This window comes from Gouania willdenowi, chromosome 21 (genome assembly GCF_900634775.1).
Source record: "Gouania willdenowi chromosome 21, fGouWil2.1, whole genome shotgun sequence".
Taxonomy (NCBI): Eukaryota; Metazoa; Chordata; class Actinopteri; order Blenniiformes; family Gobiesocidae; genus Gouania; species Gouania willdenowi.
In genome coordinates this window covers 36,258,210-36,270,446 of record NC_041064.1, presented here as the reverse complement: position 1 = coordinate 36,270,446, position 12,237 = coordinate 36,258,210, and the positions used below count along the sequence as shown (strand labels likewise).

At 49.2% G+C, this 12,237-nt stretch overlaps 1 protein-coding gene across 1 annotated transcript; it reads left to right on the top strand.

The window, feature by feature from the left end:
- Positions 1-5,534: 5,534 nt before the first annotated feature.
- LOC114455715 (trace amine-associated receptor 13c-like) lies at positions 5,535-10,286 on the top strand. Its single transcript, XM_028437095.1, has 3 exons — positions 5,535-5,701; positions 5,867-6,681; positions 9,730-10,286. Exons 1-3 carry the CDS (start codon positions 5,535-5,537, stop codon positions 10,284-10,286), a joined length of 1,539 nt encoding a protein of 512 aa, XP_028292896.1.
- Positions 10,287-12,237: the final 1,951 nt, after the last annotated feature.

The window sequence follows — 12,237 nt, the reverse complement described above, 5'->3', positions numbered from 1 at the left end:
GGGGAGGCCCACTTCCTATAAAAGGAGGACACGGACAGACGTGCACCATTCAAACACGTTTTCTCCTCTCAGCTATCTCGCGGTTTTTTTTTATGCCAGCTTAACTGTCCACAGGTGGATTTTCTTTATTCAAGTGAACTAGCACCTGCTCTGGACCACAACAGGTCGAGAAGTAGGCAAAATGCAGCTCTTACCTTGCTTTGCTTGGTAGGTCCCGTCCTTCACTGCCGAAATGTAGTGAACCTCCAGGCCTCAGCTTCGGCTGACGGCTCCCTTCAACACTGCTGCTTTGGCACACGTTGGGCCCCAGCAGCTCTTTCACTCCAGTGTTAGCCCCACTGCACGCTCTTTGCCGCAAGGCCGGTGCGTTGACCTCAGCACACCTCGCTGTTGTCTTAGTTCCACTGCCCTCGGTGCCTACGGGCCCGTGTGCATGTCGGTCCTCTCTCTGGGCTCTCACGAAAGTGTGTAGCCCGGCTCCCGCCCCAGATACTATGGTATTCAAGCATTGGACGAAAGCAAAAGCTGCTGAGGTGTATTGACTGTTTCACATGTGAAAGGAAATTAAATCATCTAAATTGAACTTTGACTGAGATACTGTACTAGCCTCAGCATTGGGGTCAGAAGGTTTGTCTCCCTCTGTGAAGTGCAAATGTGGACCAAGGGGGGATCCTTTCCCCTTCCTGGCCAAGCAAAGGAACAGTAGGATCAAAGAACAGGTTCGTTCCTGTTCTCACCTCTTTGTTACATTAAACAATCAATCAATGTTTACTTGCTAAGTTTTCAAACTCTGGGCTCCGACCCCCTGCGGAGCCCAAGGGATTTTATTACCCCCAAAGGTCACTCAGGATGTTGGAAGAATACCAGCTGTTTGTTTCCCCCTCAAAATGAGATCAAAGAAATTGTAAATTCAGGCCTTAGACTATTTAACTCGAGCCTTTGTTCATTGCCATGTGAGGGTTTTATCACCTTAAGGGACAAATGTTGCTTCCTTTCTTTGTGTCCCAGAGAAGGGTCGTTAAGTAATCATGTGACATCTGAGAACTTTGTGAAAGATATAAGCTTCTCTCTCCTGTTCTTGCTTCAGAGTAAATCTGACCCCGGCTGCTCTCACAGGGCTTCTGCCTCAGCCCTGTTCTTTTGATTCTGCTTGTGTTAATAAACTCTGTATTATTATGCAAGCCAGTTTCATCTACGATCCCTTTTTTCCACACTACATCTTTTTCATCGTTCACATCTCCACCTGGGGAATCCACAACACATCCGTCTTGAAAACCAACGCTGTCCTCGACGTCTCAGACGGTCCAGCACGTGTTGGCCTGCATACCTGCTAGCACCTGTGCTAGCTGCCTTGTGGTAGCGCTAGTTAAGCTACCTGCTCTCTTAACTGCGTCTCGCGGTGATGGAAGCTAAGGCCTTTCTCACCAAAGGAGCAGAATGCTCTGGGGCTCCCTTTTGTCCGTGTGGGGGTAAAATGTCCACTAAGTACAGGCACAGTCTGCCTCAACTGCCTGGGTCTGGAACTAGCTAGCACGGCGGTCGAAACTCCGTGCTCATGTAAGCTCTGCGCCGTGTTTAACGCACGGAGCCTCTACTGAGACTGGCACGCCTGTCTGAGCAAGACTCCTTCCCCCCTCACAGTGTTCCCGTGGAGGCGGGTGAAGTAGAGACTCCGCTGATGGAAGCTGCGGCTGCTCAGGGTTCCAGCTGGGGCTCCCAGCTCGACCTGGTATCCCCCTCTTTGCTTCACGAGGATGCCCTTGTGATTGACTTTGAGGAGTTTGATGAAGACTCCTCTGACCTTCTTGGCTCAGGTGTGGACGAGGAGGATGAACCTTTCATCTCGGGCGAGCTTCCTACCGCTTCTTTTGCCTCCCAGGAGGACATGGAGGGCTCCATGCCTGTTTCCTATCCTCCCAGCCTAGACAGTGTAAATGCGCTGCGGCTTGGCTGGCCATTCTGTGGCCCACCGTAGTGATTGAAACGACCAGGTCCTGCTACGAAGAAAAGAAGCTTTCCGTTTCGAAAAGCGGTCCAAGCCAAATTCTTCTTGTTTTTCCTGAGCTGATCGTTGAAGTTGCAGGTTCCTGGAAAGTGCCTCATCCCTCAACTGTGAGGCGATGGAGAGCCTCGGACTGCTTTGCATGCCGCCGGTGGAGCCCCTTGTTGTGGCCCACTTGATCCCTTGATAGCTAGCTGTCCCCCCTGGAGGCCCATGTTAGTGTCCAGGGCGGGCCGTCTCCAGTCAGACCTGTCCGGTAGGACATATGCGGCCACTGCTCTCTCATTCAGGGCGCTGAATATGCTCTTTCTCCTCACTGCCTATCAGGCTGAACTCTCTGAATATTTCGCATTGTCTCAGGACCCTGCGATGATGGAGGAAATATCCACGATTGCCGGCATGTCTCCCCGCACCCAACACTGTTCCGGACAGGCTTTGGGAAAGGTGATGAGCAACATGGTTATCAAGGAACTGTCTGACGCAGAAATAAGCGACATCCTGGATGCCTCCGTTGTTCCCCAAGGGAATTTCAACTTTGCTTTGTCTTCAATGCAGCAGCGCTGCAAGGAGAAAAAGAGAGACCATGAGGCTCTCTGCCTCTGTCTCCCCAGGAAATCCCCGCTCACGTCTCCACCGTCGCAACAAAGGGCTTTCCTTCAGGCTGCTCCCCAGGGTCCGCAGTTTAAAGCGGCAAGACCTTCTTTCCCCGGCCAGCTCCAACACAGCCTCGTCATGGCTCACCTACCTGTCCTGGGAACCCTGCCGCTTTGGTGGCTGCTGCTGCGCCAGCACAACCTGCTCAGCACACGCAGTCACCTGTGCATTGTTGGGCTGTTCTCGACCCGTCCTCCCCTCTGCCAAGGCTCGACCCTCTGCTGTTTGGGAGAGACAGACTGGTTCCGCAGGATGTTTGGCTGTTGCATGCACCAACACACATCCAAAACAGAGTGATGTGTTCATTGCTCACACCACTAGGCCAAAGGCCAGGGGCAAATCATGTGAAAGCAATGTCTGCCACAAGTGGTGAGGAGCGCTCTCGGTTCATCCGTTGTGCGCTTAACTTTTCCTGGCTGATGCAAGGATCATCACCCGGGCTTCGTGCCAAAGATGGTGGGCTTGTTTTTTTCCCCATTGACTTTTTGGCCTTTTCTGCCTCACAGGGTGAGCAGCGGCCAAATGTGTTATGTCCAGTTTTTGTGAATCACAGTTAAATGGATATGACAAGGAGCTTCAGAAGGTGCGATCAGCTGTTCGTCTCCTGGGCCAATCCCCACAAGGGGAAGGCTGTTACCAAGCAATGTCTGTCACACTAGGTGGTAGAGACTATTGCTTTGGCTTACTCGTGTCAGGGTCTGCAGCCGCCTATGGGTCTGTGTTCACACTCGACTCGGGGTCTTGCCACATCCTGGGTTTTGTTCAAGGCAGTGTCTGTTCAGGACATCTGTACGGCAGTGAGTTTGACCTCGCCCCTCACGTTTATCCGCCTTTACATGCTGATCGTTTCCACTCTGTGCGTGGCACGGAAGGTTTTACTGTCCTGATGTGATCAGACTTCTGCCATGGGGGCTGGTACCGCTCAATAAGCATGTCTACACTACGGGAGTTTCCATAACCCATAGTGAGACATCTTATTATGAAACAGAACTTTAGGTTATGTATATAACACTGGTTCCATGAGTTATATGAGTGAGATGTCCCACCAGACTACCCTTTTTGCTCGAACAAGGAGAAGAGGTGCTTATTTTGAATGGTGCATGTCTGTCTGTGTCCTCCTTTTATAGGAAGTGGGTGGCTCCCTAGCGGACGGACGCGCTTCACCAGCCAATCAGAATTGGCAAATTGAAATAAATGCTTCTGAGGAATGCAGACAGAGGTTGCATCCCATAGTGAGACATCTCACTCATATAACTCATAGAACAGCTCAGCTCTTGTCAGCGGGCCAAAGACCATCAGCACATTAAGACTCCACTAGGACCTTTTCTGGTGCTGGAGAGGCTGTTTAACCATCTGGACCTTTGCCTCCATCCAGTGGATATACACATCACAGGACCACCAGGTGGCCAGAGGCGGTGCCTTTGTTGTCAACTACGATGGAGGAGGTTGCCCGGTCACTCATCTCGACCTGAATCTCGCCTTTTTGACACACCATCTGAGCCTGACCTCCAACAGAGATGCCCAGTTGACGTCAAAGATATGGAATGCAATGAACACAACAGCATACAACCCCCAGGCAAACGGTCTGTGTGAGTGATTCCATCACACCAAGATGGCTGCTCTTCGGGCGAGTCACATGGGATGGCTGGCGGACCATTGGCCATGGGTCATGTTTGGCCTGCGTTCTGCTCTGAAGGAGGATCTCCAGTAATGTGCTGCGAAGCTGGTCTATGGTCAGTCGTTGAGGGTCCTGGGGTAATTTTGCTGGCTGCTACGACTCCATGTTCTGGGATGGCCAATCACCCGGCTGCCAAGGAGGTGTTGGTACTTGTCCCCATGCACCATTGTTTGCCCCGGTCCCAGCTGAGTTTTGTAGTCCTCCGACATGATGGACATCATTACCCGCTCCAGCCTCCTTATAACAGGCCCTTTCGATATGTGGAGGTGGGGCCAAAGAACTTCCTTTATTGATTAGATGGTCGAAGGTAATGTGTCACGGTGGATCGGCTCAAGCCCACTCATCAGGACCTGGAAGGGTTGAAGGTGCCCACTCTGCCTCTGCGCTGTGTTCGGCCCCCTGCTGCTGTGTCTACCCAGGTTCCCTCACTATTCCTCCTGCCTGGTAGCCCCCCTTTTCCGGCTCAGGCTTGTCATCATGGGTGCCCCCCTCCTGCGGCCTTGTTTCTGCCTCCATTGACTTTGCGGGAATAGGCTATACTAAGGCATAAAAACGAAAAAATTTAATTTTTTTTTTTTTCTGAAGTGAGACTATAGTAAGGCATGAAAATGGAGAAATATTACATTTTTTCCTGAAATAAGGCTATCGTCAGGCATATGGGCGTCCTGTTAGGCCTTGTCGGTGGGTGTGAATGAGTGGGCCTGAGTGAGGGTGGGGGTGGCCATTGCTTAACCTTCAGCGTGAAAAAAAAAAAAAAAGAAATTACTCTATTAATAAATAGCTTTATTATTGTTCTAAATGATGTAATTTTTACAAGTATTGAAAAAGAAAATTCTTTTTTTTTTAAAAAAAAAAAAAAAAGGTTACACTTTTTTTATGACCATTTATTAAAAAAAATATATTTGTCAGGATGTGGGGGCCCCTGAAAGTTTCTCATTCTTCAGTTGTTTGGGAACCCCTGTAAACAGACACGTAATGTAAGAGTAAATGCCCTGATGTTAATTTATTCTGACCAATCCCACATGAACATCAGATCATCCAATCCTTGATCTAGAAAGTTTACCTGTGTGTTGACCCGGCCCTGTGGGTGGAGGTCACCGTGTCATACGTGCACTTTTCAACATGGGAGGACCAACAGGAGTTATAATAATGAGTCAGAGCAGACGAACGCTGGTGCAAAGCTCAGCGAAAACTGCAACGATGGACGTGGAGGAGTCTGAACTCTGCTTCCCTCACCTCAACTCCTCCTGCAGGAAGAACAGCAGAGCTCCAGCTGTGTCCATGCTCATCTACGTCATCCTGTCCTCCATGTCTCTGCTCACCATGGTCATGAACCTCATGATCATCATCTCCATCTCACACTTCAAGTATTCACAACGTTATACCTCATGAAAAGTCTTTGTTGCTGTTGTTTCTAATGATTACTGGTGATTCTAATGATTATTGCTGTTACTAATTATAATTACTGCTGTTTTTACTAATTATTACTGCTGTTGTTACTAACGAGTGTGTGATTTTTCTGGCTTTCGCAGGAAGCTTCACTCTCCAACCAACTCCCTCCTCCTCTCCCTGGCTGTATCAGACTTCTTAGTGGGCTTCCTCTTGGTCTTCCAGATCATCCTCATTGATGGCTGCTGGTTCCTGGGTGACATCATGTGTGGCATTTACTTTGTCTTAGATTACATCTTCACCGCCGCTTCCATAGGAACCATGGTTCTGATATCCGTGGACCGCTACGTGGCTGTCTGCTACCCTCTGCACTATCCCATTAAGGTGACCCAGTACAGGGTCCAGGTGTGTGTGTTCCTGTGCTGGACCATCTCCGTGTTCTTCCACTGCATGCTCCTGATGGACAACATCCAACAACCCGGCCTGTACAACACCTGCGTGGGAGAGTGTGTGGTCATCATCGACTTTTTTGGTGGTATCGCAGATGTGGTGTGCTCATTCATTGCGCCCGTCACTGTCATTGTTGTCCTGTACGTAAGGATCTTTGTGGTGGCCGTGTCGCAGGCGCGCGCCATGAGGTCACAGGTTAAGGGCGCCATAGGTCAGGGGTTTGTGCAGAGGGTGGCGGCCAAGAAGTCTGAGATGAAAGCGGCGAAGGCGCTGGGCGTGGTCGTGCTTGTGTTTCTCATGTGCGTGTGTCCGTATTTTTGTGTTACGCTGGAAAGCGGCGACGCTGTGATCAGCGCTTCAGCCGCCGCCTTCGTCATGTGTTTGTTTTACGTGAATTCCTTTCTCAACCCGCTGATCTATGCCTTTTTTTACCCCTGGTTCAGAAACTGCATGAAGTGTATAGTTACATTTCAGATACTGAAGCCAGGCTCGTCTGATGCTAACATGGGTTAGTTAGAAACACTTTGTGTTTGTGTTTCAGATGATTCCGTATTTTTTTGATCCCCTGTTGTTCATCTCTGCATTTAGCAACTTGTGATTTCATGTTTAACCATTTGATCTTTACAGCTGAAAGAAGAACGCAGGATTCAAGCTTTGTTTGCTTTTTAAATGATTTTTCAAGAATTTTTTGATTATCACACACACACAAAACTAAATGTGTTTCTGTCCTTTGTGTTTGCAGATACACTTATAACAGCAGGGTGTTTTCATCTATAATTGTGGTTATCATTAGCTCATTAGTTTTTTTTGTTTATTATTTTTTAATTATGAAAGGTTCAAGTGAATTTTTACACATTAAAATTCATGTTTACACACAGAAAAGAACCAGATTAAAATAAAACATCTCTGACACTTTTTCTCTCAATATACCCCTTTCCCTTGTTCTTTTCATTTTTGAGTATTTTACTTTAATAACTATTTACAACCATAATCGAGGAGTGTGCACTCAATTCTGCAGCAAATCCTTTTCCAATTTTTATCAAAAATATCTTACGTCTAATTTTGACCATTCACAGCTGGGTAAACCTTTCTTTTTATAATCGGAAGGAGAATGTGATTTTTTTCATGACATAAATGTCATTAACTATGTTCTCTCTTTTTTCAGAATGCAGCCAGTGTCTGGTTATAGTTTTTTTACCTGCTGATATCAGAATGTTTAATAGATACTCGTTGAAGTATCCTGAGTAGAAGTCATTGTGGTTATTATGATTATTATTAATAATCCTTGTACAGAGAGAAGTCTGGATATAATCCTGTTTATTTTTAATGCATGTGTACAAATGAATCTAATGAAGAGAAACTAACCCTGTCACCAACTCGCCTTCATTCAGGATGAAATATTTACTAAAAAATTAAAGCTTTCTGTGGAACCATGTCACAAAAGTATCACAATAAGAACTTCATATACACTTTCATACAAGACAAATGTAATGGTCCAAAATCTCACATCTATTGGATTATAAAGATGTGTTTAAAAAATTATAATTGGGGGACTCAATTAAAAAAAATTATTTAATTATTTTGAGAATTTGTAGTTAATCTAAATTAACCGCATAAAAATATTTTACATGAAAAGCAACGTTTTTCCAGTTTAAAGGGATTTTGGTTTATAAATCAATGAAAACAATACATGAACTTAAACAACAAAATAGTGTTTACAACTTTCTTTAAATCCCATAAATAACATAAAACTTGCAATTACATATTCTAGAACATTAATAAAGCTATCTATTATTGGGAACAACTGGTTCAGTAGATGTTTTACCAGTTGTATATGAAAACATTTTTACTAGTGATTGGACTCGATTAAAAATATTTATCTAATTAATTAGAGACTTTGTAATTAATTAACCACACAACAATATTTTACACGAGAAGTAACGTTTTCCAATTTAAATGTTTTTTTTTTTTTAACTTTGTCTGCACATGCTGTCAAAGGTCAACACTACAAGAAGTGCAATCTTTTTTAGACAGCAATGCGTGTTTTGTTATTGCAATTAAATAAATTTATTTATTTTATTTCATAATTGTGACCATCACCAGCCCTCCCTAAGGAAGGTTAAGAAACACTTCTTTAAAGGGAGAATATTAAAAGGGAGGGCAGTGTTTCACCTGAGTGGGGGGTGGGGGGAAGGTTGAGTGGGAAGGGAGCAGGGAGGAGAGATTCAAGGTAGAAAAATGGAAGGGTGGGGAAGAGTTGATTATTGTAAAGTGAGAGTGAGATGTGAAGTTGTAGGCGTGAGGCTTAGCTATAATGGTGGTGGCTGTGGACAGAGGGAAGGAGTGAGTGGTAATACCTGAAACAGTTATTTGGGATCAACGTGTCTAAAATTAAGCACAGTACGAGTTTTATCCCACAGTCCAAGACATGCCAGTGCATCATAGACAGATGTATGTGCAAGAAACCGCCACTGGAAACCCAAGCGCTGTCTCGGACCCGATGATGCAGCCTGGCTAGCAGAAAGAGCGGGGGCCACGGAGCCCAGACAACTCCCACACAGCCAAGCAGCCCTCCAGATGCCCCCCAAGCTGAGATGCAGCCACTGCCCTCCACATACACACCCGAGAGAGCACCAAGGAGGCGAGGACCTAGCGCACCCCGCCACCAACCCCAACCACCAACCCCAAGGCCCCCCTCCAGCAGGGACCAGACCCCAGGCCAGAATGACTCGGAACTGAAGCAGCACCGTGAACAGCCCGCCCAAGGACAACGACCACACCCCCGGCTGCCCTGCGCAACGAGGGGACGCTGAACGCCACACCGCCATCCCCCGGACGCACCAACCAAGCCCCCCAGAGAGCTCCAGATCACCTTTTTTTTTTGGACAACGCCAGCGCGATGCGCCTTTGTGATGGCTAAAGTACAGCGACTGGCGGCCCCATTGCAGGAAGGAGGCACTCCAACGGCACCCACCTGGTGCAGAACAGCAGCCTCCAACCAAGGGCGTCCCGGACCCATCCACTGGTCCCCAGATAGCAGTACAGACCTACCAGGCAGCTGACAGCAACCACGGTGCTCCCCATCCAACCTAAGTGTATATATATATATGTGGTGCCATAGTTCCGAAGGGTGGAAGTGGTGGTCCCACCCTCCGGGGGGTGGTGTGTTGAGGTGTAATTAAAATGGGAAGGATTAGTAGGGCTGCCAGAGGTGAGAGTGCCGCCCCAGAGCCACTGCTTAGTAGCACAGGTGGCGGCCTCCTCCACCCCCAGCCCCACCATCCAGCCCCCAAAGGGTTGGGTATGTGAGTGTGGTGCAACAAGTGGGTGAGCCAGACCAACTGGGAGTGAGTGACATAAAGTATCCATGTAGGAGACCTGTCTGGTATGAGCCCGGCCCGTCCGCATGGCGGGCCACCAGAGATGGTAGATGGCGCAGACGGGCAAGCGGCACTGCGGGCCCCAGGAACGCGCCGAGCAGCACAACCAGAGACCCCCCCGCGGCACCCCCCCGAACCATGTCAGCCATACAGAGCACGGCGGGACCCCCCCACAGGCAAAGCCAGGCACCAGCCACATCCCCCAGCAGTCCAGGAGGCGACTCCGGTCGCCCCAGAGCGGCACGCCCTGCCAAAGCAGGTGGTGGCCAAGCAGGAGAGAGGCCAGAGTCCATACCAGGGCCAGCACAGACCCGCACACTACCACAACATAGCACCTTCCACAGGGGGGCGGCCCCGGCCCCACCGAAGAAAGAGAATGCCACCAACCGCCCAAGCAGGGCCACCACGCCAGCCACGGATCAATAGGCAGGCGAACCCAAGCCCCCCCAGCCAGGCACCGCAACCCCACACCAACACCGCCAGCAGAGCCTCCACACCACGGAGGCCACCCCCAATCACCCACGCTCCGACACGAGACACCCCTGACGCCAGCACAGCCCGGATTACAGCGGACCCCAACCACCAGCCCCACTCTGCCCACGGCGGAGCGGAGCCTCACTGGACCACGGCCAGTCCCTGGGCAGACGGCAGGGGAGCGTGCTCCAAGGCGCCGAACCCAAAGACCCCGGCCCAGACACGGCACCCACTGGGCCCGGCACCCCAAGCCAGCTGACCAACCACCCCCGACGCGGATCCGCCAGGACAGGAGCCACCGGCCGCGCCCCCACACACACCCATCCAGCTCGACCCAGGGGAGGCCCCAGCACGGGCGAGGCCCCTGCGGTCCCCCAAGTGAGCTCCCGGGGTGGGGGGAGTGGAGGGGGAGACCTGGCCCACCGCGCCAGGGGCACCCTTAGCGAAGGCACGCCCCAGGGAACCAGGCCAAGGCGCCCAGACTGGCCGGCGGAGCAACCCACCGCAACATGCCACCCACCAACCCAGGACGCAAGCGCCGCCCCCAAGAGTAGCCACCCCCAGAACCACCCCCACCCTGGACCCCCAGGTCCCGAAGCCATGAACCCCACCACCCCAGGCCCTCAGACGTGCCAACCCCCAAGCCACCCACCTGGTACCCCCACGCCAAACCCAATGGGAGAGCAGGCACAGAGCGAAGGCGGAGGAGGGGGGAGGACAAGACAGGGGGACAGAGAGCAAGAGGAAAGAGTGGCAGAGAATCACGCAGGCCCCCAGCCCCAAGGGCCACCCAGACGTGCATGGAGGGGGCAGGAGAGCAACACCAAACCGCCCAGGGACCACAAGAGCACCCGAAAGGGATGCACGCCCGCGCAGAGGCACCCAAAACACCCCAGCAACCCACTCAAACCACCCAGGTCAAGGCCACCCCACAAGCCCATGGAGGTCCAGGACTAAATTAGGTCAGTGTGTTAGTAAAGAGTGGTGCTGGCAGGTTAAATCATCAGGCTAAAAACAAAAAAATCAAGATTCAATGCAATTAGAAAAGGAGTCCAACGCTCCTCAAAGCAGGTTATTTTATTTTTTCTGAGAGCAGACATCTTTTCCATGGAAATAAATTCTAAGAGGAGATTTCGCCATTGGTTTATGCTTAACAATTTTTTATCTTTCCAATTCACTAATATTGTTTTTTTTGCTACAAGCATAGTCAGGTCTCCTAACAGACATAGATTTGGAGATAGAGGAACCCTGCAGTCCAAAATGGAGGACAGTTTTTCAGTGATTAGAAACCAAAACTGTTGTACTGGCGAACAAAGCCATACGGCATGTAAATATGAATAAGCTGTTCCCTGGGTGCACTGAGAGCAGATGTCTGTTGTGGAGAACGACATTTTATACATTTTTTGTTGGGTAATGTAGGATCTGTGGAGGACCTTGTATTGAATTAGCTGAAGATTTGTGTTTTTAGTCATCTTAAAAGTATCGGTGTTCGTGGTGATTTAGAGTTCAGCTTCCCATTTAGCGATTGGTAAGTGATTAGAGTTAGTGTTCAAGAGTGCTCTGTATATTTTTGAGAGTTTTTTTGTTTTTGTTGAGATTTTTTTCATATATATGGCCAGTTCTGGAGGTTGCAAGGTGATTCAATCTATTGCCGTATTTTTCTTAATTGTCTCTGTTACTTGTAGGTATTGAAGAAAATTACTTTTGTTTATATTAAATGTTTGGGTTAGATTGTTATATGTCCTGAGCTTATCATTTTCGAAGAGGTCTTGGAGATGAATAATTCCGCTATCTTCCCATGTTTTTAGATAGAGCGGTGTTTTTCTGTTTCTAAAGTCGGGGTTGTGTCAGATTGGAGACAGCATGCAAGTTTTTAATTGAACATTTGTAATGTCCAGGGCTTTCCACCACGCAGTCAGGGTGGAGGCAATCAGTGGGTTTTTTAAGCAGTTATGACATTTGAGGGTCGCAGTGATAAAAGGGAAATCAGAGAGCATTTTTTTCAATCTGCCAATCCTGATTGGCCGGTGAAGCACGTCCGTCCACTAGGGGGAGACCCACCTCACTAATTCTTCCTGTCTTTCCTGAGCTGCTCGTTGAAGTAGCGGGTCCCTGGAAAGTGCCTCACTGTGAGGCGATGGAGAGCCTCGGACTGCTTTGCATGCCGGCGGTGGAGCTCCTTGTTGCGGCTCACTTGCTCCCTCGACAGC

Excerpts from the sequence above, each read along its gene's own strand:
- LOC114455715 (XM_028437095.1), top strand. The coding sequence starts at position 5,535 with ATGGACGTGGAGGAGTCTGAACTCTGCTTCCCTCACCTCAACTCCTCC. Across the intron at positions 5,702-5,866 it reads ATCTCCATCTCACACTTCAA|GAAGCTTCACTCTCCAACCA; the intron begins GTATTCACAACG and ends TGGCTTTCGCAG. Across the intron at positions 6,682-9,729 it reads CTCGTCTGATGCTAACATGG|GCAAAGCCAGGCACCAGCCA; the intron begins GTTAGTTAGAAA and ends ACCCCCCCACAG.